Raw genomic sequence first — 27,134 nt, forward strand, 5'->3', positions numbered from 1 at the left:
CAGGAGTAAGAGAGAGAGAGAGAGACATTACAAGGCTACAAGTACCGTTCCTTTTGGGAAAGAGATTCTTACGGTGGACGCACCAATAAACCGCCTCCTTCACAGCAACCCGTCCTAAGGTTTAAGAAGTTACACGGCCATCTTCCCACTTAATCATTCTTCAGCGTTTACGTATTCTAAATGTCAAGACACTGTGGGTATATATATATATATATATATATATATATATATATATATATATATATATATATATATATATATATATATATATATATGTTCTTTTACATTTGTCTTGGTATACTCCATCAGCAGTGGGTCTGTTCTCGATCTCACTCAACCATTCTTCAGAGTTTACGTATTCTAAATGTCAAAACACAGTGGGTATATACGTCAAATATACTTTTTGTTTTTGTTTTTTTAGATTTGTCTTGGTATACTCCACCCGCAGTGGGCTTGTTCTCCAGCGCCACCTGAGAAAAAAAAAAAAAAAAGTTTTGTTGTGATCATGAAGCAAGTGGGGGAGATAGGATCTCGCCGGCCTGAAGGTGTGTGTTGCCCTGGGTGAGTGTTGCATCCGACAAACCTCGGCTGCTGTATGATGCACCATCACATAGCCACCTCAGATGCTCCTAATGAAAACGTTGAATCACAGATGGACGAGGCATATTTGGTGACCGTGCTTGACAAATGTGATCAGGAGACTTTAGTTAATGAGATGAGTACAAGAGGGGGGAAAAAAAATATCAAATTCAGTCATTAACTTTAAAATCGATCGTCTCAAAAACTGGGGTTCTTCACGAACCAACATCACCACGACTACGCCATCATCTCCGCCTGCAGGAGCTCCACCCACCTAGTGGACCAGTCCCTGGCTCTCCTACGCCAGTAAGCTGTGCTTGCACGAGCTCCAACACCTCCTCCACACCACCAGCTCTGCCTGCAGTACCTCCGCCCTCTTCCCCTACATCTACAGGACCGGCCTCAACTCCCCTTGCCGGCAGGAGCGTAGTCAACAGCGCTCACCGAGAGTAGGGTGAGGTGAGGTGACCGAATAGCCACCAATAAGGCACTGAGGGTTGAATTATGACAACCATAGAGACGACACACGCCTCCCTGCACCTTTAAACACAGCCTGGAACGCGTTAGTGACACCGTGGGCACACACACACACACACACACACACACACACACACACACAGGTCCTTCATAACAGCCACTTAAGGCACGAGCAGAATGTTCCCCCAGTTATCTGTACCGGCCAAAAATAATGGACGTAAAGAGCCCGCCCAATGGCTGAATGCTTCAGAATGCCCGAGATTCACAATTAAATTTGTCATTATTGTCCGGAGGAGCCAAGCTGATCTTGTTACCCTGGGCTATGGACCGTAAATATCAAATGGAGAGAGAGAGAGAGAGAGAGAGAGAGAGAGAGAGAGAGAGAGAGAGAGAGAGAGAGAGAGAGAGAGAGAGAATTAGTTGCCAGTTGCCCGGACTTGCGCTACATGGCCGAGCCAAAATGATTTCCACTCGGGAGCCGATACGTTTAAGTCCAACAAACCGAAGAGAGAGAGAGAGAGAGAGAGAGAGAGAGAGAGAGAGAGAGAGAGAGAGAGAGAGAGAGAGAGAGAGAGAGAGAGAGTGAGAGAAGTCCACAACATACTAGCCCTGGAACATCAGACTTTTACGTAATAACATCAGACTTAACCAAGACTTATCTTAGCAAAGAAAGAAACTTATAACTGGCAAGTGTAGTAAACTGCTAATTAAAAGATCCACAAGGATAACAAGAATATCCCGTCTTCTTATTTGAATATTTAGGTCTCCAGGCTACAGTACTATCTGTCTTGTTTACAAAGATATATTAGACAACCAAAATTATTACCCAAAAACTGCTGCACAAGAGGGAGACGGGGATACCCTGATGGAACGAGTGTTGGTAGTGATTCCATCCACAGGGTCGAGTGTCCCCGATAAATTCACGAGAAAAATGGCCTAAGGACCTCATCAGAGACAATACAGTCAGGGCGAGAGTTTCCGAGGACAAACTGGCCGTGCATCTGGCAACGCTGACGCCTGACGCAAGCATGTCCTTCGTGCCAGACTGTCAGGCTTTTACCCGAACCTCATCGCGGGAGGAGGAGATCAATGATCAACGTCAACTCTACCTGGAAAGAGGCCTTAGAGGCGATTGTGTCGCCCCAGTGCAGGGGGGGTTCCAAGTACGTGTAGATTCTGCTGGAGGTTGTCACGAGGCCGCACGACATATATAGAGTCTCTCTCTCTCTCTCTCTCTCTCTCTCTCTCTCTCTCTCTCTCTCTCTCTCTCTCTCTCTCTCTCTCTCTCTCTAGTAAAGCAAATGACCTGAGGATGATGACTGTGGATGATCTAAGACCGTGCTGGTGGATCAGGTTGGCAACCTACGGTCACATGTGAGTGATGTGTGGTGGGTATGGCAAGCCTGGGGACGGCTGAGGTGCTGGCGTCTGAGTGGAAGTGGTTGGCTGTGGGAGGCGGGAGTGAGGTGGTGTCGGGTGATGGGTGGCAATGGTCTGTGGTAACGGTTGGCATGGTAAACAGTATTAGGCGGTGGGAGGCAGTGGTAGCTGGTAACGGGTTATGGGTGACTCTGGCAAGGGATGGTGGGTGGCAGTGGCCAGTAGTATCAGGTAGTAGGTGGAGGTGAAAGGGGGTAGGTGGTATCAGGTGGTGGATGGCTGTGGTAGGCGACATGTGGTATGGGTAGCAGTAACAGGAGATGAGTTGCAGTGATAAGTGTTATCTGGCAGTGGATGGCGATGGTAAGAGGTATCAGGCGGTGGTGGGTAGCAGTGGTTGGTTGTATCAGGTAATAGGTGGTGGGTAGCAGTGGTTGGTTCTATCAGGTAATAGGTGGTGGTGGTTAGAGGAATCAGACGGTGGTGGGTGACAGATGTAGGGGGGTATCAGGTTGTGGGTGGCAGTGGTAAGGGATATAAGGAGGTGTGAGTAGCAGTGGTGAGTGATATCACTGATGATAGTGGATGCAGTGGTAAGAAGTATAATAAGGTGGTGGGTAGCAGTGGCAGGTGGTACCATGTAGTGGATGGCAGTGGTATGAGGTATCAGGTGGTGGGCTGGTGTGGTAGCGGTGGGGCGAGGCGGGTCCTAAACATTATCGTGCACCTCCCTCCTCCTCCTCCCTCCCTCCCTCTTCGCCTGTTTTTGTCAGCTGTGGAAAAAATGAAGCTGTCTAATTGCTTAAGTGATTAGGCTGCGTTCCTCCGCGTGGCCCGCCCGCCTCTAAGGCTATATCTATTAATGGCTAATATTTTGCGGGAGCCGTCATGTGCCGCAGACCCTGGCGGCTTGAAGCCATTCCTGATGTCTCTACGTCCACCTCTGTCCACGGGGACAGTACGAGCTACGAGGCCCTCCCGGTGGTGTGGACTGCTGAGGCTGAGGAGCTGACTCCTACCTGCCCTCCGCCACACCGTCCTCCTGCCCTTTCCCTCCCTCCCCCACCCTCTCCCACTAACCACACACACACACACACACACACACACACACACACACACACCACCGCGCATCTAGTCAACCTACAGACACAACCACTATGGACATCCAAAGCCACAACCAACGCAGTTCGTCCACAACTATTACACCTAGCCAGGGGCACAACCACTAGTCATCCGCACCCACAATCAATAAAAGTCATTCAAAACGACAGTCGTCTACATCTACAACCAATACAGTCCTCTATGACAACTACTTCAGCCACCAACAGCCAAAACTACTACAGTCAGCCACAGCCACAACCATTAGTCAGCAACAGCCACAACCATTAGTCAGCAACAGCCACAATTACAAGTCAGACACAGTCACACAACCACTGCAGTCAGCCTCAGCAACAATCATTACAACCGTCCACAGCCACAACCACTACAGGTGTCATCAGCCACAACCACTAGTTATCAAAAACCACAACCACTACAGACATCCCTAACAACAACCATCACACTTATCCACGGCCACGACTACTCGTCAGCCATAACCACAATCACAAGACAGCCATAACCACTACATCTATCCTTAACAACCATTACGCTCATCTACAGCCACGACCACCACACACCCCTCCACAACACGTAACCCCCGTTACATACAGTCTAATTTTCTCGCGAACCCCAGCTCATAGGATCGGTGGAGTATCATGCCTTAGAATCAATTATTTTCAAAATAGTTTTTGTAGGTTGACTTTGGTCAATAAAGTGTATAATCTAAAAAGAGGTTTTATCCATTCCTTTTAACAGGGACGAATTAAGCATCAGCTGGAAAATAAATCAAAGCATCCACTTTGAGCAATTACTTTATATATATATATATATATATATATATATATATATATATATATATATATATATATATATATATATATATATATATATTCTTCAAATAAGTTTTCCTAACAAATATAATCAAGAGATCCGAGATTCCAACTCCTTAAGCAAATGCGATCATACTCTGAAGATGATCAACAAAGCATTCAAAACCTCTCCGACCAAGTTACGCGCGCGTGTATAAACGTCTCCCAATTCTCCCACGTACACATGTCCACCGCGAGGCCTCTGTGTTTGACGAGGAGACTAAGTGAAATATACTGATGGTAGCGGGAGAGGCCGTGCATGCGGTAATGATGAGAACAGCAATGCAGAGGTCCATTCAGAGGGATATGGGAGAGCGGGGAGCCCCATATGGCAACGTCGGGACCTTCACCTCCAGCTCAGTACGTTGTCTGGCTGTGTTGCCAGATCCATGCCAATACCTCCAGCTCGCTTCAGCGCTTCCCTGAACTCTACACTCCACCTGATCTTTAATTCAAACATGCATATGATTACGATATACGACTCTACTCGTAAATATCTGCTTGTACATAACAGCCAGCGTGTCGAAAACGAAGCCAGAGCAGAGGAAGAGAGCATCATTATCCCATGTTGGCAACGTTGAGGGCAGCAAACGCGGATGGGCACAGGGGACGCGCCGAGCTGCCTGCCGCTAAACCTCTGCTGGGCCTGATGGCGCAGACTCCGCCCGCCACCCCTCCCTGAACCACTAACCTCACCATCCCTACCATCACCAGCCCAACCTCACCACCATCGCAAATGCTACCTCCACCTGCAACCACTAACACCCCTCAACCCCACCCCACTCCACGCCATCCCCATGCCCAACCTCATTACCGTCACCGTCCGGGGACACCTGTCAGCACAGCTAACCCCACCAACCCAGCGTCTCCATCCTCCCTCCCTGAACTACTAACCTCACCATCCATAGCCTGACTGGCGAAGCCCCCACCACCACCATCACGTACGGGTTCACCATCCTACACTCCACACGCACCACCTGCAACTATAGCAACACCGCTCCTTGGACACGGGAACCTCCCTGGTACAACCAACACAGCATCGCTTAACATCCTCGGATCACTTGCATCCCAAACATCACCAACATCCTCGGCATCAATGGTATCCCCAGCGTCATCTCCATCCCCATCACTAACATCCTCGGCATCAATGGTATCCCCAGCGTCATCTACATCCCCAACATCACTAACATCCTCAGCATCAATAGTATCCCCAGCGTCATCTACATCCCCAACATCACTAACATCCTCGGCATCAACGGCAACCCAGCATCACGAACATCCTCAACATCACTGGCATCCCTTGCATCAATAGAACCAACCCCTAGCTTCCCTAGCAACCCCAGCACCACGAACATCGCCACCATAACTAGCAACCCCAGCACCACGAACATCCCCACCATAACTAGCAACCCCAGCATTACGAACATCGCCACCATAACTAGCAACCCTAGCATCACCAACATTCCAAGCATCACCAACATCCCCTGCATAACTAGCAACCCCAGTATCACTAGCACCCCTATATTGCTAGCATTCCCAGCACCGCCCATCCTCCCCCACCCAAGCATCACTTAGCATCCCTGTCATCGCCTGCATCCATCCCCACCCCCAACCCCCAAGCATCACCAACACACTACCCAGCATCTTCAGAACCACCAGCGTAAGCCTTCCCTCCCTCCCTCTACCCGGCATTAACAGCATCATCCTCCCTATCAACCCCTCCCCCTCCACCCCCCCTGGCTCGATCAACCGTACCATCCAAACGAAGATAATGATACGTTGAGGGGGGGAGGGGGCGAGGGGTCGTGGTCTTGATAAGTTTCGAAACGAGAGAAACCAAAACCGATGATGACACCAGCGGGAGGCGCCTGTTCTCACGAAGAGCCGCCGCAGACACAGGTGCTTGTGCCGCCGGATGTACCTGCAGTGCCACAGGCCTGTGCCACACCTGACAAACACCTCGGAGATAACAAATGCGCCACATCCACTGACCTGCTCACCGCCGCAAACACAAACTCCTCACCAACAACAACAACAACAACAACAACAACAGTAACAACAACACGGCCCCTATGATGCTCGCAGCCAACGAAAACAGAGTCGCCCCTACACGTGGCGGGATCTTTACAAGAACAGAAACCTAACCACCTCAGCAAACCTGACGGACTCACAGTAAACCCCACGTCGATCTGTGAGGCTCCATCGTGTCACCGCAGATCTGTCTAGGACCGAGCTATACATATCTTCCGGGCAGTCTGGCTATCCAAGGCATAGGCCACGCAGGCCTACGGAATACCTCAGACAACACTATGAACGTCACCTATCAAGGGGTTCTTAAAGGTGTCCACTGAATATTTATTGCGTTGTCGAGACATATGCGCGTCGAACACTTTAGTTCCTCGTGAAGTTTACACTGCTTTGCTTCAGTGTGCAGTGAATGTGGAAGAGAACCACCTGTATGTGTCTGACGTCTGTCAGTAAGATTCTGACAATGGCCCCCCCTGGCAGTCAACATACGTTACTGCCAAATAACATACATATGTTCCGGTCAATTTCTGAACTCTGACACTCGAGGCACCAGCAGTACACCGTCGGTGCCACACACCTTCCACTTGAGCCACGACCACTACATCGTCGGTGCCACACACCTTCCACAAGAGCCACGAACAATGCCTCGTCGGTGCCACACACCTTCCACTGGGGCCACCACACTATACTCTCGGTGCCACGCACCTTCCACTAGAGCCACGAAACACTACATGGTCGGTGCTACACACCTTCCACTGGGGCCGCCACACTATACCCTCGGTGCCACGCACCTTCCACTAGAGCCATGAAACACTACATGGTCGGTGCTACACACCTTCCAATGGAGCCGCCACCGAGCACTACACCACCGGTGCCACACAGTGTCATAAATCACCTCCCTGAATTCGTCGCGAAAGGTTTTGACACACGGGGTCTTCCAAATTAACGAACTGCAAGTAAAGCAATCTCATTCTCCTCTCCCAACTTAATATCCCGAAAAGACTTTATTCTCAAGCAGTGAATTATCATCATCAGTGTGTAAACCGATACCTACCATCACCACCATACTACTTTTACCCATCGGAAGCACATGCGACCCTGTGCAAGAGTTATCTCAAAATGAATCCTTTAATATTCTAAGCCTGACTGGCGTGCTCTCTAGATTCCTTAAGATACTCCATCTGTCAGTCAAATGTAATCAGGGCTTAACAAGCACGCTGCACCACAACAGCTGTGTGCAGAGAATTTGGAGTCTGGTCCACTGTCCTGTTGCTCCTGCTTCATCAACTGCTCCTTCGGGTGCTTCAGGGATCTTGCCCACAACCCCTCGCTGCCCAGCCTACCACCACGCTCCTTCCCTCCGCTACCTGATCAACTAGGCTGCTCGTGCTTGCACGTTACAGGCCTACATACCCACTCTCGCGAGGGTAACAACGCAACCTCTTCGAGGAACTCGTCTAGCTGCTGCTCCTTCTTCGCCACCTGTAGTGTGATGTGCAGACGTGTTTCACCGATACTGACACCGTAGCCTTGTGCTAATAACGCCCTTTCCTGATGGACGACGAATAACTGACTGACTAAAACAACCCCACGAAACTAAGACAAGGATATTAAGCATCAAACACGTTACTGAACTGAGGATATAGAAATCTGTGGAGGACACGTAAGGTGAAAAATTTTGGGATGATGTACAAGATTTGTGGACGATTCTTCAGGTAAAAAGGTTTTGTGGATGATCTATAAGGCATGAGGTTTGGTGATACACATACATAATGTAATGTAAAGCAATAACCTACCATCCATTGCAGACATCATCAACAACACCGGTAGATCTAGTGAGAGGTTCCTGGTGGCTGGAGAGGAACCTTCCCTCTACTCTGCCCAGGACTACCACCCACACACCACCGATCTACACGGATCACCGACGATAAATCCTGCACACGATGCCTGGGCATCGATGGTGTAACGATCACCAGAGAGACCAAAATGCACGAGTGAACAACTTGAGAGAGAGAGAGAGTTCTCGACGGGTCACCTTCACATGCCAGCTATTACTCCAGCAATATCAATGGCCAGCTCTGTCCACTGGAGCAGCCTCGGGACACGGCTGCCTTGTGCCTTCCTCCCTACACCATACGGTGTGGCTCCAAAATGAAGTCTTGCACGGACGGTGTGCCTACCCCAAGCGTCGGGGAAGGGGGAGGCCAGGCCTCGGTGCCACACTTGTGTCCCTGGGGAAGAGCCGCCCCATAAAGTGCTATAATCACATGACTGGAAATACCCAACGCTGTAATATGCTATAATTTGACGGCATGTTACCAAAGGCTCGCCCTTCTATAATGTGCCCCAACACGAACACATGGGAGAGATGGTGCCCGCCCCGCCTCACCCTGAGCCGCCGCGAGACAAAGCAAGTCACGTCACCTTGTGAGGCTACGTGACGGGCTCATTAAGTGGCCTGTGTACGCCTGATGTCATCATGTGTGGCCACTGTACGCCTGACGTCACCGTGTGTGGCCACTGTACGCCTGATGTCATCATGTGTGGCCACTGTACGCCGGACGTCACCATGTGTGGCCACTGTACGCCTGACGTCACCGTGGGTGGCCACTGTACGCCTGACGTCACCATGTGTGGCCACTGTACGCCTGATGTCATCATGGGTGGCCACTGTACGCCTGATGTCATCATGTGTGGCCACTGTACGCCTGATGTCATCATGTGTGGCCACTGTACGCCTGACGTCACCGTGTGCGGCCATTGTACGCCTGATGTCATCATGGGTGGCCACTGTACGCCTGATGTCATCATGTGTGGCCACTGTGCGTCTGATGTCACCATATGTGGCCACTGTACGTCTGATGTCACCATGTGTGGCCACTGTGCGCCTGATATCATGGGTGGCCACTGTACGCCTGATGTCATCATGTGTGGCCACTGTGCGTCTGATGTCACCATATGTGGCCACTGTGCGTCTAATGTCTCCAATTGACACCTGGATGATGTGGCAATAGGTTAAGGCTGGAGATCGCCCTTTCATTAATAAGGTGTCATTACCGACTCCTAGTGGGTAGGGTGCGTGTTCCCTGTAACGCATCTCTCATACCTGAATGTAACGTCTTAACATCTACCTCACCCCGCAACCACATTCATGCACCTCCGAACGAACGCTACCACCCGTGTACGTACGTTTACTGGTAACGAAACTTTTCGCGGACGTTACGAAAACAAATTATATTTTGGAGTTGGGAGAACTGACGTAACCTGGTGTACACACGGACACCCCCAGCGCGAACGATGGGTCACGTGAGCCAACCCACCCTAGTGTGATGGGCACCCATGGTGAGTATGGCAAGCAAGGGTAATGTGGTGCAGGGGATGTGCCCCTTGATGGAGGTAATACTCGTGACACGGGGATGTACCCCTTGATGGAGGTAATACTCGTGACACGGGATGTACCCCTTGATGGAGGTAATACTCGTGACACGGGGATGTACCCCTTGATGGAGGTAATACTCGTGACACGGGGATGTACCCCTTGATGAAGGTAATACTCGTGACACAGTGACGTAACCCTTGATGGAGGTAATACTCGTGACACGGGGATGTACCCCTTGATGGAGGTAATACTCGTGACACGGGGATGTACCCCTTGATGGAGGTAATACTCGTGACACGGGATGTACCCCTTGATGGAGGTAATACTCGTGACACGGGGATGTACCCCTTGATGGAGGTAATACTCGTGACACGGGGATGTACCCCTTGATGAAGGTAATACTCGTGACACAGTGACGTAACCCTTGATGGAGGTAATACTCGTGACACGGGGATGTACCCCTTGATGGAGGTAATACTCGTGACACGGGGATGTACCCCTTGATGAAGGTAATACTCGTGACACAGTGACGTAACCCTTGATGGAGGTAATACTCGTGACACGGGGATGTACCCCTTGATGGAGGTAATACTCGTGACACAGTGACGTAACCCTTGATGGAGGTAATACTCGTGACACGGGGATGTACCCCTTGATGGAGGTAATACTCGTGACACAGTGACGTAACCCTTGATGGAGGTAATACTCGGACCCTGAGGATGTAGATTGACCCCTGCCTCAGGAGGCATGTGGTGCAGGGGATGTGCCCCTTGATGGAGGTAATACTCGAGACACGGGGATGTACCCCTTGATGGAGGTAATACTCGAGACACGGGGATGTACCCCTTGTTGGAGGTAATACTCGTGACACAGTGACGTAATCCTTGATGGAGGTAATACTCGAGACACAGGGTTGTACCCCTTGATGGAGGTAATACTCGAGACACAAGAATAACACGATCGCACTGGATCAACACTGATGAAATCCGCCAACGACACACTATAGACGACCTCAGTGTCCCTCGCACCCAAGGCCCAGCCACTCACTCACACCGAAAACACTCTCGCACTTTCCTCGTCCAGCCATTCACACTCGAAACACACACACACACACACACACACACACACACACACACTCCCCCCCCTCCCCCCCAAAAAAAATACTGAAATGATAAACACCTCATCAACTATCACGGAACATTAGCGTGGACGCTAAAGGCAAAACGTACCAAGGACTTCTCACGAAAAAGCTTGATGAACAAACACGAGACGTTAATCTACCGGCCGGGCTGGGAGGGTCCGGAGGTGAGAATCGAAAGAATGCACACAAAATTTCCAAAGAGGAAAGAGAACATAATGTTGGCTTGATATCCAAGTGGGAGTGGGAGACGGGCGACGCACGATAAATAACTGATCCTCCGGGGTGACAATAGCAGCATCTGCTGGTACGTAGAGACAACGATGATGAAGTCGACAACGCCAGGACCGCTGCTGCCTGCCTCTTCTCTCCCACCTCCCCGAGTTTTGACAAACACGTTAGGCTGAGTGTTGCCTCACAGGAGGAGTTGGGGGGGAGACTAGTTCTGTACACACCTAGCTCGATACTCCGTCCTATCCAACGGCATGATAAGATACACAAACACACCACTATAAATCCAACCTTGGCCGGCAGCCAGCAAGGATCCTGCTGGGTCAACTGGGGGGGGTTTGGAGGATCCGATCGTGTTATCCTTGTTTCCTTGCGGAGGTTCTGTCGAATTCAGGGGGTCGTCAGTGAGCGACGCCATGGGAATGTTGTACCCCCGGGTGATGTCGAGAGCAGGTGTCCTGCGAACAGGGAGGGAGCAACCCATCGGGAAGGCTTGGGGTGGAACGGACCGCAGGGGCTGAGGTAGGGGGATATGCCCTCCCCCCCTCCACTACAAGGATCATTTTATTATGCCATAAAGTTCAATCAGCGGAGTCATAACATAATTCTTCCTGATGAACAAATGCTGAAGATTATGTGATATGCTGACCACTCAAATATCTCAATAAACAACGAAAAAAAATATTATTGAAATAAGCAATGTAATATGCAAATTTGAGAACGCATTAGGCATGCAGTTGATTAGGATGGACAGAATGAGCTGGTCACCACAATGGTTCGCATCTTAAATTGCAGACTTCACGACACGTGGATAAACTCCCTCAAATGATTATATGTATACTGGCAGAGTTCCCCCTGAAAGCGAGCCAGGGTAAGAGCTTCGTAATGCAACATCAAGCAAAGTATCAGGAAGGGGGAAAAAAGATAAAAGATAAACATCTTGATATTTCTCGAACGGCGATTGCGCAGTGTGCGAGCCTATCCTCCGCCGTGATATTACCTCCTGCTTTATGAACACGATCTAAGTAAGAGTCAAGGACGGAAACAAGGGCCACTAAGGTGGCAAGCGACAGCCTCTCGCAGGACAGGGAGGGAAAGGCGGAGGTAGTGGCCATCACATATCGCAGGCTACTCTAACAGCGTCTCCTGTGAAGGGTAACTGGGGAGGCAGTGTGTGTGGATTGCCTTCCCCCGTGAAGGGTAACTGAAGAAGCACAGTACGTGGATTGCCTTCCCCTGTGAAGGGTAACTGGGGAAGAAAAGTATGTGAACTGCCTTGCCCCGTGAAGGGTAACTGAGGAAGCAGAGTATGTGGATTGCCTTCCCCTGTGAGGGTATGTGGAGGGGAGGTACTGACGCCAGTTTTCTGTGATGGGTCACGACGAAGCAGTCAGGTGAGGTAGGCCTTTCACATTAATCAGGTACCAAGCACTGCACCTTGCGTTCCCCCTCTGTGCGCGCATCCCTAAGCCTCTCCCAAGTGCCCATGCTACACCATACATACCTCCTTTAACCTATGAAAAACGAAGTAACTACCTGAGCAAGTGTGCGCGTCTCCCGCCTGCAGTAGGTCAAGGCGACCCATCCTAGCCATCTAAGCAGGGGGTGTGTCTCTCTCCCTCCTGCAGCAGGACGTCCTAGCGACAGCACCAAGGATGCCTGGTATCCCACACAAGGATCCCTGACGGCCTCCAGGACAACACCCACACCGGTTACAAATATGTCAATGATGCGATGTCAACGGAATTATTCGCATGTCTCAAAATGTGAACAAATAGAATAATTCACCGTGTGACTGGGGATCAAATCCGTTGGATATTCATATAATAATAGTCATCCCGGATTCAGGTCCCACTGAGCACGAGGAGTTTCCAAATTACTGGGTTGTGCTTGTATCTGGGATTTTAAAATGCCAACACGTTCGTTATGGATTTACATAAACAAAAGAAATATAAGATATTCAGGGGGTGAATATCTGTCAGAAGAATGTCGAATATTCAGATCATCTTATTCTACCGCCTGAAATTCTTCCTATGAACACAGTAAATTTACAGTAAGACATTTTCTTTATTTTTGGCGAAGTATCCTGTGCCGAGGGAGCGGACCAGCTGAGCCAGACATGGTACGAGTGTGGATCGTTCTCTCCCAACATAAATATTAAGCAAATCGATTTGGCTTACACCAACTTCTGGCAATCTTGTCAGACTGTTACCTCCCGTGCCTCATATGATGATGTTCTCTTCGTAGAGCTTTCACTCAAGCAAGATAATCTTATCCCACGTCTGTGTGTGTGTGTGTGTGTGTGTGTGTGTGGGGGGCCAACTCATCCTCTCTTCCTCTTGTTACAACGTTGTTGACAACGTCCCTCGGTTCACGAGGCTGTGGTCTCTCATTTGCTCGCGTGTTCTTCGCTCTTGTTCTTCCTCGTACACTCCTGGTAACTTTTGCGTCTCAGTACTGACGCTGTTGGATCCAATTCGTCCCCTCTTCTTGCTCTCCTACTGTACAGCCTACTGCTAACCTGACATGTACTAGGCTCGGGGGGAAGCTGACATCTACCAACTACCCACTTCAGCGGTTTGGTCTCGGGGGCCCACCAGCTGTAGAAGGCCTCCCAGGTCAAGGTAAACCCCCAGAACCAATCGGTCTGCCACGCGCTTCCCTGACAAGGGCCTGGTCTTGCCAAACTGTCTGACGCTGCAGTATCATCCCGTCGCGGGACTTGTGGGCCATTCATCGAAGCTGTGGCGTACTTTTCCAAGGGCGCTGCCAAATACACCGCGAATTTGAGAGGACGGAACTGTAAGGGCGTAGGTGCCTGAAGCCTATATCATATATCTTTATCCTTATCCACGCAAACGAAATATTCATGGTCCCAAACCCCTCAAAAAGAATATTTTCATCTAAGATATTCCAACGCGCTTCTCATCTGGAAATCCTCGGGCTCATTAAGATCCTGCTAGCCATCTGTAAAGTCACCAGCAGCACACCTCCTGAAGTCCACCTCACGCAAGGCATACATGAACACGGCCATGACGAATCCACCAGCTAGATCCTCCACCAGGCCACTTCACCAGCAGTAGCGGCTACATCTTGAAGAACGCCACCCAACGGAATACGCACGACACGACCTTGCCACGTCCACCAGGTTCACCAGCAGTAGTGGCTACATGTTGAAGAACGCCACCCAAACAGAATACGCAAGACACGGCCATGCCACTCAATAAGCCGGCCACTTCACTCACACGTAGACCCACACTACTGGCTAGACGCTCAGACCTTTACAATAAATACACAGCTATAAAGAACAGATGCATGATAAATGCTATATATTTACCCCTGAGAACATAGAATTTATATGTAAACAGAATATAAGTATGGATTATATAGTTCTTTAATATAATCATAGTTATGAAGAGGACTCTAAATGTTTTCCTTTAGCGTCCAGTTCGACATCAGAAAACTCAAGATTATAAATCCAGCCTGACTGAAACTGGAATTCTTCGTACCGTAACGAAGAAAAAAAAAAAAAAATATCAGTTTACCACTAAACCATAGAACAGACAATTACAGTCCCTGCACCGTAGAAAATGGGAACTATAAAACCATACCATAAAAGTGGAAACTAAGGAGCACCATTGGACACTTCCAGCAGCACTGGACACTTCCAGCAGCATTGGACACTTCCAGTCACCTGACTGATCCAGATGTCCCAGTCCGCAGCGCCTCACCAGCACAAAGGCCGTAATAGGAAGGACATAACTGGGATGATAACATCACTCCAGGGAGGTAAACACCCGCAAACACCCGCTCCATAGATTCCAGTAGACATCGTCTCAAACCTGGACTTGACCCTGGTACGTGTCTCCCTCTTGTTACAAGGTAACCTCAGGGGTTTGCCCTCATGTGATCCGAGCCTCAGCCATGTCGCCAATCTCTTAGTGGCAGCCACCCACCACACTGGCCCCTAGATCTAGTGTTCTAGAAGTTGTCTTCCGACCTAATCCTCTGGTGCTTTTAAGGGGAACTACAAATTTTTCAGTACTGTTTAGGCCAGACCACCTCGCTTGGACCTTGGGGTCTGTGTATCTCCGTAGCTCTGAGAAAGCTATGGAACGAAGCCTGGGAGTAGGTGAGACATTGCTAGGACACTCATATAAGGTGTCCTCAGCTGCTGATGTGAGGATGGTAGGCCAAACCTAGGCCAAGTCCCACGGACTGTGAGGACAGACCATAAGGATAACACACACACACACACACACACACACACACACACACACACACACACACACACATATACACACACAACAAACAAACACAACGAACGAGCAGAACCAAACGCTCTGATACACATCACTGAAATTTCTGAGGGCGATCAGCAGCCACCCACAGAAGATCACACGTACCAGTAAATCCCCCTTTTTTTTAACAACAACAGAATTATTTCCATCGAGGAACTATAAGTAATTCACAACAACAAAGAGAATGCTAAAGATCGGGAATAAAAATACTATGTAGGTACTTGATAACTGAAGTCGAGCAGAGCCAAATATAACAAAATTAGGCACCACACATCATAAGACGCTGAAGTTCCTACCATAACACATTAACATACACCAAGACATCTCACCGTTAACTGCCTCCAAATGACAACCGTCACTGTGATACATAAACACATACACACACACACACACATACAAGCACCATCTCTGCCTGCAAATAGCGCATCGTCATAAACGACGCCGTAAAGCCCATACACACCCAACCAAACGTACCTCACAAAAACCAGAGAACGCCACAATATGTCATAAAACCTTGGGGACGTCGCCTGGCCACGCTCTCGCCCTCCTCCTGTCATCACCCTCCCTCCCTTTCTCCCTCTCTCTCTCTGCTCACCTCACAACAAACTTCTGTTAGAGATTCCTGAACTGGGAGAGCTTGACGTAAGGGAGTATGAGGGGGTGGTGGTGTCCAGCGGGTAGCCTAGCAACGACAGTGGCGGCGGCGGTGACACGGCCTGGGTCAACGAGACACACGCCTCTCCTGTCTCCCCATCATGCACCGAGACATACCTACCACAGGCTGTACTGGGAGATATGTGTCAAAACGAGAGCAGCTCTGTGGCCAGGCCACTGAGTGGTAGTGGGGATAGACTCCCACAACTGCTGTCGAAGCCTTCTTCTTTACTGTCTAGTCTCCACCTACGCAGGCTAGGAACCCCATCACGTGTCTTCCAGCAGATAACTGTGTCATACACCATCATAATCTATACCGTTAATCATCCTTTCCGTGTATATTTGGCACCTACCGGTAGCTAGATTAGGGATGCAAAGCACCAGCAGTTTACCGGCTCAGCGTATTACTACAGGGTCTGTCAAACTGCCTCTGCTACAACCAGGTAGTATAAACACACCTAGGTGTGCCAGGGCCACATATCACCTTCCTCCCACTCCCGATTATTTCGCCTCCCTATCCCTCCCACAACAAACCCCCACCACTCGTCAGCAGCTCCATTTGTGTAGGTTTCCCATTTCCCCGTCAACGCACAGGAGCCACAGTTTCAAGACACACGTACAATAGTGCCTCTTTAATAATGTCTTGCCCACGCAGTACCAGGTGGGCTGGCAAAATAAAGTCATGAAACTCTGTACACGTACAGTTTCCTCTTGTGCGTGTAGCACAGCTCCAGTTTCTCGTCGCAATCAAAAGCAACAAAACGAAAGACCTCAGAAGATGACTCTCTCCTCCTACTGTTAAGAGCAGACCATCTCTCCTTACGGACGGGTGCCAAAGTGGATAAGTCAAGATCTCGTGCTACAGGGAAAGTGTCAGGAGATAAACAGAAGGATGAGGTGCCAAGGGCAAGGTGTCAGGGGCTAGATGCCACTAGTGAAGTGTCAGGAGTAAAGGTATCAGGATCCAAGTGCCATCTGTGAAGTCTCGAGGTGCTTGAGGTTGACGTGTCGAAGGTGGTGAGCTCGTGGAGTGAGGCGTCAAGACGGGAGTGCCAGGCACGGAAGAGGTGTCGCGAAAGAGGCGCTGGAGCCATGGTAGCTACCACAGAAGAGGAAGCAAAGGGTAGATGGCTAAGACTGAGGTTATGGAGCCACTTGCCTAGGATGAGGCGTCAGGGGTGAGGAGTCAAGGGTGAGGTTATATGGGAACTGCCACGGGTGAAGGTGTCAAGGGTTGAGGTTATATGGGAGGTGCCACAAGTGAGGGGGGTAGGTCAAGGGTGAGGTTACACAGGTGTCACGGGTGAGAGGTTGACCATGAGCTTACATGGGAGGTGCCACGGGTCAGAGGTCAAAGGTGAGGCTACAAGGGAGAGGTGTCAAGGACAAGTTGCGAAAACCAAGGATCAAGAAGGGTGAGGATCTACACGCGAAGAGACAAAAAGTGATATACCGGGGGCGACGTGCCAGAGAACCGTCTTAGACCTTAGATGAATACAAATTACAAAAGTCGAATACAGAAAATTTATGGCTGATGTGGACTGTAGTCAGGCCTACCAACCAGATCGCACGGAACTCACGCACGGGGGTACCAACGGAAGAGAAATGGGATGGCAGTTCCACCCCTGGAGCACGGCAGCACACAACCCTTCAGTATGGCGGCCTGGCCTCTGACCCCTGACCTTCAGGGGACAGGTCAAAGGATAAGCCATCATTATCAAGGGTCGTAACATCGTGCCAACGGAAAAGGCAGCCTTCCACCCGTGGGGTTAAGCGCCTACTGCCCTTCCCACAGGAGATCCCCTGGGGAAATGGATTTCCCGCCCCGTCGGTGCGGAAAAGAACAACCCTCATCACGTTTTCTTCAAAACTAACAGCCACTGTTTCCACTAGCATCAACAAGTGGTCAAAACAACTGTTTCTACCAGCAAAGGGGATGTCCCATGTCCCGACGCCAGTGAAAATTCTTGACGTCACAGTTCCTCTGTGTTTGTGTGTGTGTGTGTGTGTGTGTGTGTGCTTCATAACTTGATGAGTGACGTCAGATGGTTAGTTCAGCCAATCAGTGCCAGTTTCCGCCAGCATAACCTGACAGGTGACGTCACCTAATCTCAAGCATGTTTGCCACCATCACGTCACGAATGACGACACTCCCCCCCCCCCTCACGAAACTGCCTCCCTCGTCCAGCGTGAACACATTAACGGCGACCCCACTCTCTCTCTCTCTCTCTCTCTCTCTCTCTCTCTCTCTCTCTCTCTCTCTCTCTCTCTCCCAGCCTCAAGTCTACCCAACTGGCCGGCTACAAAATGGACCAGAGAGAGAGAGAGAGAGAGAGAGAGAGAGAGAGAGAGAGAGAGAGAGAGAGAGAGATTCATCTACGTGACAAGACCCAGTATCCCGAACGACCAGCCGCCTCCTAGTCACAACCATCGCCGCCTGGCATCGAACCCTACAACCCAATAACAGGTACACACAAGTTCTTGTTGCCAGGTAAGCCTCGAACCGACCCTGTGATGTGTTTCCAACTGGCATATACAGTGAAAATGCCTGCATCGCCTACAATACGTGGCTACCTTTTTATCTCTTTCTTAACCTAACCCCCCTTCCCCGACTCCGGTTAATGTTGCCTAAGACTACAATCTGTGTGCTTTCTCAGCCCTCCGGCTGCGGCTAATTCTATATATCGTTATCAACATTCGCATTATCGGCGTTACCTGTCTCGGCAGCCGGCCTTGAACCAAGCTCGGATCATCATTTTTTCTTTTTGAAAAGGGGAAGGGATGGATCAGGTCAAGAAGGTTATCTCCACCGTATCCTCATCTTCACTACATCGTTCATCTCTTATCTTCACTACACCTTGCTCTCCACGCTCGGTGGCACCTGTCGCCAGCCACTGTGGTAAACTTCCACAATCACCCAGTGCCTCATCTTCACTACGTCGTCAATCTCTCATCTTCACTACACCTTGCTCTCCACGCTCGGTGGCACCTGTCGCCAGCCACTGTGATTAACTGCCACAATCACCCACTGATCACCAGAAACCACTGCTTCACCATGAGCACCAGTACTGCTCGCCGAGGCACCACACCACCACAGGGACACTGACACACTGGTCACCAGGCACTAAAGGCAACATTCACTCCCCGAGGGGTTTTTTTCTGATCACCTGGCATGACGGTGCCATTAAGCACCAGCGCTGGTCACCAAGGCACTACCTTAGGCATAACTAAACGTTGGTTTCGGAGGTCGTCTACCCCTACAGCTGGTCGTGGGGCCATGACTGCCCTTCTCCTCAGTCTAGGCATATGGAGGGCGCGGCCGCCCGTAGACCTACATAACAATTCCCCAGAGCCAGTCTAAAGATCCTCCACTTGTAGTTAGAAATGTTATTAATGGCTACAAGCAATGCCTCGAGATGTTTAAGAAATGACGTATCTCTTATGTTTACAGCAACTTTTTTTGTTTCTGTGGCAATAGTATACAGTCCTCCATGAATATTATATAGATAGGTAACCAGTTTTATGGGTGTAAACTGGATGCATAACTTCCATGTCACAATGCAACCACAAGCACCAGCACTGGTCACAACACCACCACAAGCACCAGCACTGGTCACAATGGCACCACAAGCACCAACAATGATCACAACACCACCAGCACGAGCACTGATCACAACACCACAAGAACCAGCACTGATCAAAACACCACCGTAAGCACTAGCACTAATCACAACACCACCACAAACACCAGCAGTGGTCACAGCACCACAAGAACCAGCACTGGTCACAATACCACAAGCACGAGCACTAATTACACCAGCACCACTGGTCACAACACCACCACCACAAGCACTAGCACTGATCACAACACAACCACAAGCACCAGCACGTCACAACACCACTACACATACCAGCAATGTCATAGTACCACTACAAGTACCATTACAAATACTGATCACAATACCACCACAAGCACTGGCACTGATCACAACACCACCACAAGCACTGGCACTGATCACAACACCACCACAAGCTCCAGCACTGATCACAACACCACCACAAGCACCAGCACTGATCACAACACCACCACAAGCACCAGCACTGGTCACAACACCACCACAAGCACTGGCACTGATCACACCACCACAAGCACCAGCACTGATCACAACACTATCACAAGCACTAGCACTGGTCACATCACCACCACAAGCACCAGTATTGATCACAACACCATCACAAGTACTAGCACTGGTCACAAAACCACTTTTCGTATCACCAATAACACAATACCACTGCAAGTACTAGCACTGATCACATCACCCCCATAAGCACCAGCACTGATCACAACACCACCACAAGCGCCAGCACTGATCACAACACCACCACAAGCACCATCACTTATCACAACACCACCACAAGCACCAACACTGATCACAACACCACCACAAGCACTGGCACTGGTCACAACACCACTACAAGCACTGGCACTGGTCAAAACACCATCAGAAGCACCAGCACAGATCACAACACCATCACAAGTACCAGCACTGATCACAACACCATCAGAAGCACCAGCACAGATCACAACACCATCACAAGTACCAGCACTGATCACAACACCATCACAAGTACCAGCACTGATCACAACACCATCACAAGCACCAGCACAGATCACAACACCTCAAGTACCAGCACTGGTCACACCACCACCACAAGCACCAGCATTGGTTACAATAACACTACAAGCAGCACCAATGGTCAGAGCATTATCACAAGCACCAGCACCAGTAACAAGTCCACACCACCACAAGCACTGGTCACACAACAGCATCAATGATTACCAGACACCACAGCAGAAGCACAGAACACGAGCCAACAGGCACTAAAGCAACACCCCAAGCACCAAAATTCCTCAAAAGATAGACATAAGCACGGATCACCAAGCACTAAAAATAACAATAACCACCAGCTGTAATCACCAGGCGCCGAGGAAAACAAATGCCAGATCACCAGTAATGGTTTTTGTCCATTATAAAAAGCAATGTTTTGCTCACGACGCTGGCCCGTGAGGGAAGGAGCGGGGCTCAGCGAGGCGTCCGGTCTGTCTCGTCTGACCATTTGTCACCCCAGAACACATCCACCTGTTACTCGCGAGTGGGAGAAACGAGTGGACCACGAATCTTTCGGTACAACGACAACGAAGGGACATCCCAGATCAGAGCGAGGCACTTTTAACCAGACGCCCTGGAAGCGGTAATGGCCATGGGAGTCCTTTACATAGGTAGGGGGGGGGGGTAACAAAACAGTGGTCTTCACTGGTACGTGACACACTTACCTGAGTCGTGGAGAGCCTGGGCGTGAGTCCCTGTATTAGCACGGCGGCGACCGTCACCAGGTAGTTGTTGGGGCCGTCCTCGCGGTCCAGCACGGCCGCCGTGACCACCACGCCGTGCTGCTGCATGGTGAACATGCGGTCCATGGGCTGACCGTCCGCGCCCGTCACGTTCACCACGAAATACGCTATATCCGTCACTGCACTCGGGTTCAGGCGGGCACTCACTGTTGCCACCGAGGTGCCAATGTTCGAACTCTCCGGAACCGATCCAGAGTACGAGTTTTGCGTAAACTTGGGTCCCTCCTGAGACGAGGCACTCAGGATGGTCAGGTAGGCGTCCGAGGACTTCCGCTGTGACTGTACGGCCTCGTCAGTAGCTCGGACCGTGACACGGTACAGTATGTTGGGATTGCTCACCTCCTGCACCACAGTCAATGACCCAGAGGTGCGGTCCAACCGGAAAATGTCCTTGTCACCAGCGACCATATCGTAGGTGACCAGGCCATTGGTGTTGGCATCGAAGTCACGGGCTGACACGCGCATGATCTCCGTCCCAGGCGGGGAGTTCTCGTGCAGGATCCCGGCATTCATGGACACGAAGCGCGGGGCGTTATCGTTGATGTCTTCCACAATGACGGTCACTAGTTTCTCCGCCGAACGCCGGGCCGATTTGGGTTCCGCCTGATCGGTGGCCACCACAGTCAGGCGGAACGTGTCGGAAAACTCTCGATCGATGTCCTTCAGGGTTGACACGTTGCCAGTGTTCTCGTCAATGGAGAAGTGCATGCCAGGTGGCTCTTGGCTCTTGATGGTGTACTTGATCTTGCCGTTTTCCCCAGAATCCGGGTCTTCAGCTGTCACGGTGACAATGGGGGTATTGGGCAGGATACCCTCCTGGATCCGCCGCCAAATAGCAGTGTTGGGGAAGGCTGGCGGGTTGTCATTGTAGTCTAACACGTGCACCACGAAGGATATGGTCGAGGTCAGGCGTGGAGACCCTCCATCAGCAGCTGTGATGTTCAGGCGGTACAAACTCTGCTTTTCGAAATCCAACAGACGTTCCAGGTACAACGTTCCTGTCTTGGTGTCAATGCGGAAGGCTTCTTGCATGTTTCCTCCCCCTATCATGAACGACACTTCTTTGTTCACCCCTAAGTCCGCGTCTGAGGCCTGGAACTGCACCAACACTGTATTGACGGGTGTCGTTTCAACGATGGATATCTCAGACTCGCTCTGTGTAAACTCGGGGGCGTTGTCGTTCTCGTCGAGGACGTCCACCGTGAGTGTTGCGGTGGCAGTGAGGCCGGGTTGACTGCCCAGGTCTGCAGCAGCGACCGTCAGGAGATAGCGAGGCGTAGACTCTCGGTCCAGAAGCCGCGCTAGTGTCACTTGACCCGTCGTCTCGTCCACTTTGAAGCGACCCTCATCATTACCGTCCACGATGGTGTACACGACGTCACCGTTCAGGCCCTCGTCTGCATCCGTGGCGGATATCCGAATCACCTGAGTGCTCACAGGAGCACCTTCGAGCACTTGTGCTCTGTAAGGCTTCCTCAGCAACCTCGGTGGGTTGTCGTTCACGTCCGTGATGTAGATGTTGACTTTGGCCTTGTCCCTCAGGCGCGTGATGCCATTATCAAGAACCACCGCCTCCATGGAGATGTAATCGAGGCCAGTTGCCTGCACCAGATGCTCCCTGTCGAAGTAATGTAACGTCTTCAGGAAGCCACTCTTGGGATCCACAACAAAATCATTTTGATTCGTAGCGATGGAATACGTAAGCTCAGCGTTCCTGCCCTTGTCCTTATCGGCTGCCGTCAGTTTCCCAACGTACGTGTCAGGAGGTTCATTCTCATCCAGATAGAAAGTGAAAGTCGAGTTCGTGAACACAGGCGAGTTGTCATTCTCATCAATGACGTGAATAACGACAGATACGGTGGAGGAACGTGGCGGAGTGCCGTGGTCTCTTGCCACGATGGTCAGGGCAAAATAGTCCTGCGTTTCGCGGTCTAGGGAGCTCTTCACGTACAAGAAACCATCAGGGAAGATGCCGAACTTCCGTTCTTCGTTACCCTCGGTGATGTCGTAAGAGACAAATCCGTTCATTCCGTCGTCTTCATCAGACGCAGTCAGAGCGAAGAACCTGTCGTTCACTGGCGTCGACTCGAGCAGCGAAGTCTCGTAAGACCCATGCTCAAAAATTGGCGTATGATCGTTGACATCCTCAACAGATATGGTGACAGTCTGTCGGGATGTCAGTGGTGGCGTGCCAGCGTCCGTGGCCGCCACTTCGAGTCGAAAGTTGCTCGTTTTGCTATACTTCACAGGCTTGTTTAGGTAGATCATGCCGCTTGTTCTGGATATGGTGAAATAATCATCCGGATTATTGGAAAGATTGTAAGATATCTTGCTGTTTTCCCCGTGGTCGCTGTCGTAAGCACGAGCAAGGTAAACCTGGTGTCCCACAGGCCAATTCTCGGCCACTGTGGCGAAAGCTCGTGTGATGGGGAACTTGGGTGGGTTGTCGTTGACATCTTCCACGGTTATGTTGACCCAAGTTCGTCCATACGCTGACGTTGTGGTAGCTACCGTCCAGAGGGTGTAGTCCGCTGCCTGCTCTCGGTCAATCCTTCGGGCTGTGCTGATGACACCAGTCCGCTCGTCGACTGAGAACACCTTCTCTGGGTCGCCGGCTATGATGGCATAACTAACTTCACCAACAGAAGCAGGGTTCAGCACGCTCACCACGCCCACCTTCCTTCCAACAGTCGGCTCCTTCTTACCAACGTCCTCCGAGAGGGAGAATTTGTACCCTTCGCTCTGTTCAAACTGCAGTAACTCGATTTGGTTGCTCTCCACCACAATGTCCACAGTGGCGTCCTCCACAGCCTTGCGGTCACCCGTGTCCCTCGCTGATACAGTCAGGCGATACTGAGCTTTTCTGATGTGACTTAGTCGGCCACTCAGACTCAGTATACCAGTCTCCCGGTCTATTTCGAAGGTGTTATCGTTGTCTTCGCCTACGTTGAGCTCGTAAGAGGTGACAGCGTTCTCCCCAATGTCTTTGTCCGTCGCCGAGACTTGCGAGATCGAGGAGCCCAGTGGAAGGTCCTCCGGCACCACCACGAAGTACTGCTGGGGGTAAAATTCTGGACTGTTGTCGTTGACGTCTTCCACCTTCAGTATAACAGTTGCCGTCGATGAAAGCGGAGGGATTCCTTGATCTTTCGCGACAATCTTGATCTCGTACCGTGGCATCGCCTCCCGATCCAACTTCGTCTTGGTAGTGAGACGACCCGAGGACACATCGAGAGCGAATATGCCAGGGTAGTTGTGCTCCACTTCTTGGTCGAACATGTACGAAACGCTTCCATTAGTGCCTTGGTCGTGGTCGACGGCCAGAACCATCGTCACCAAGGTGTCAGGTGGTGTGTTCTCTGACAGACTCACGTTGATCACCTCTTGGGAAAAGGTGGGTTTTTCGTCGTTCTCGTCCAAGATGGAAATTTTCAGGTGAGTGTACGCCCGCTTAGGATTCGGGCCACCGTCACGTGCAGAGATCTTCAGGTCGATGGAGTCCTTTACCTCGCGGTCGAGAGGCGCCTTGGTGGTAATGAGGCCACTCTGTAAATCGATGTCGAACCACTGGTTATCGTTGCCCGACACGATGTTATAATAGATGTTGGAGTTGACACCAGTGTCCTCGTCGTTAGCGGTGATGCCAGCCACGTATGTGCCGATGGGAACGAGTTCGCTGAGTACCGCCGAATACTCGCTCTTCTCGAAGACGGGCTCGTGGTCGTTGATGTCGTTGACATGGATGATAAGGAAAGCTGTTGAGGACCTCGGTGGCGTCCCCTTATCCGTCGCCACGATGGTAACGTTATATTTGCTAATTTTCTCACGATCTAGCACACCATTCACACGCACTATGTCAAAGCCGGATTTGGAGTCGAGTCTGAAATGGCTAAGTTCGTTGCCAGCTCGGATTTCTACTGTGGTTTCCCCGTTTGGACCTTCGTCAGCGTCTATGACGGAGACAGCAGCGACCACGGACCCGTTCTGCGCATTTTCGTCGACGGTCGCGAAGTCAGCAGTGGTGGGGAAGTACCTGAAGCTGACTATCGGGTCGTGGTCGTTGGCATCCAGCAGGTTGACGGTAACGTAGGTCCGGCCGTCTTGCGGCGGTGACCCGTGATCCCTGGCGAACACCGTGAACACACAGCTCTTCGGACACGGCTGCACCTGTTGACAGCTCTGGTGACAACTAAGCGGCTCCACAGTGCTGATAACGCCAGTCTCTGGGTCCACCGTGAACTGCGTCTCCGTATCCGCCAGGTAGTAGGTAAGCCGCGCATTGTCCCCTACGTCGTTGTCCGTCGCCTGCACCTGTAGTACCGACGTGCCAGGAGGCACCGATTCGTTCAGGGAGACTATGTAGTCGCTGTGGTCGAAGATGGGCGGATTGTCGTTCACGTCCACGATGGACACGTTGACTAGCAAGAATCCGTACTGAGGCGGCTTTCCACCGTCCTGGGCAGAAATGTTGAGCTGATAATTGGCCCTTGTCTCGCGATCTAGTTTGCCCGTGGTCTCCAGGTGAAGGTATGGCGTTTCCCCGGAGGGATTTATCGTCACCTGTAGTTTGAACTTCCCATCATCATTCCCATCAACGATCTTGTAGTCGGTGGTGATGTCGTTCTCGCCGGCGTCTCCGTCAGTGGCCGTGTCCAGGATGACACGCGTGCCAGCGTTGGCACTCTCCGAGAAGGTGACGTGGATGGAGGGCTCCGGGAACCTGGGCGAGTTGTCGTTGATGTCGATGACGTTGATGCGCACCTCGATGGGGTAAGTGGGCTGAGACGACAACACCACCAGGTCGAAGCGGTCAGTCGCCAGGGCCTCGCGGTCCAAGATGCCCGTGGTGTGGATCTCTCCTGTAGTTCCGTTGAGGGTGAACTCCCTGGGTGCTTCGTTGAAGCGGTAGGTGAAGCCCGGCTTGAGGGGGATGACACCTACGAAAGTGTTGGCCGAATTGCCCTCCATCACAGAGAACTTAACGCGGGTATCCACAGAGCGTGACTGCATCTTGTCCAGCTCCCCCTCCACTCCCCCCTCTAACCCAGGACCCGGCCCTGGCCCTTGCCCATTAGTCAACAGGCACTGCAACACTAACACTAACACTAGTCTGAGCATGATGGCGGCGTGCATGGTCATGGTCGGCAGAGCGGGCAGGCCGAGCAGTGCCCGTGGCCGCCCTGCGAGTCACCCCCTGCACACTCCCGCGGTGCGACACCGCGCATGGTCACGCGGCATCCCGCCCACAACCACCACCACACCACATCATCACTCACACTTCAACACTGACTGATCCTGGGGCAGGGCTGCGCAGGCTCCCTCACTTCACCACCTCATAAGAACAACTGGGGGCGGCGCGCACCCGAGCCACGGCCAGCAGGCAGGGGGCGGGGCAGTGGCGCCCTGGCCAATCACAGTGGCCCAGGCCGCCCGGCCCGCGCTGCCCGGCCGCCTCGCACCCACCACTGCCACCCTCCTCAGGAATTTAGGAATGTCTGGTCCACTGTTTGTATCTATACCGTTTACCGGATGAAATATCGACTAGCCCATATCTGCTGTTCGTACAAGTATTATCCATAAACGTCCT

The 27,134-nt window shown here is 51.2% G+C and overlaps 1 protein-coding gene across 2 annotated transcripts in view; it reads right to left on the reverse strand.

Moving 5' to 3' along the window:
* The window catches only part of LOC139747104 (cadherin-related tumor suppressor-like), a 372,508-nt gene extending 345,619 nt beyond the window's left edge, over nucleotides 1–26,889 (reverse strand). For both annotated transcript variants that reach the window (XM_071658925.1, XM_071658924.1), the window contains exon 1: nucleotides 21,470–26,889. In XM_071658925.1, the coding sequence (XP_071515026.1) occupies nucleotides 21,470–26,686 (5,217 nt within the window). In that variant the 5' untranslated portion in view covers nucleotides 26,687–26,889. The remainder of the gene's footprint in view (nucleotides 1–21,469) is intronic.
* Nucleotides 26,890–27,134: the final 245 nt, after the last annotated feature.

This window comes from Panulirus ornatus, chromosome 67, assembly GCF_036320965.1.
Source record: "Panulirus ornatus isolate Po-2019 chromosome 67, ASM3632096v1, whole genome shotgun sequence".
Taxonomy (NCBI): Eukaryota; Metazoa; Arthropoda; class Malacostraca; order Decapoda; family Palinuridae; genus Panulirus; species Panulirus ornatus.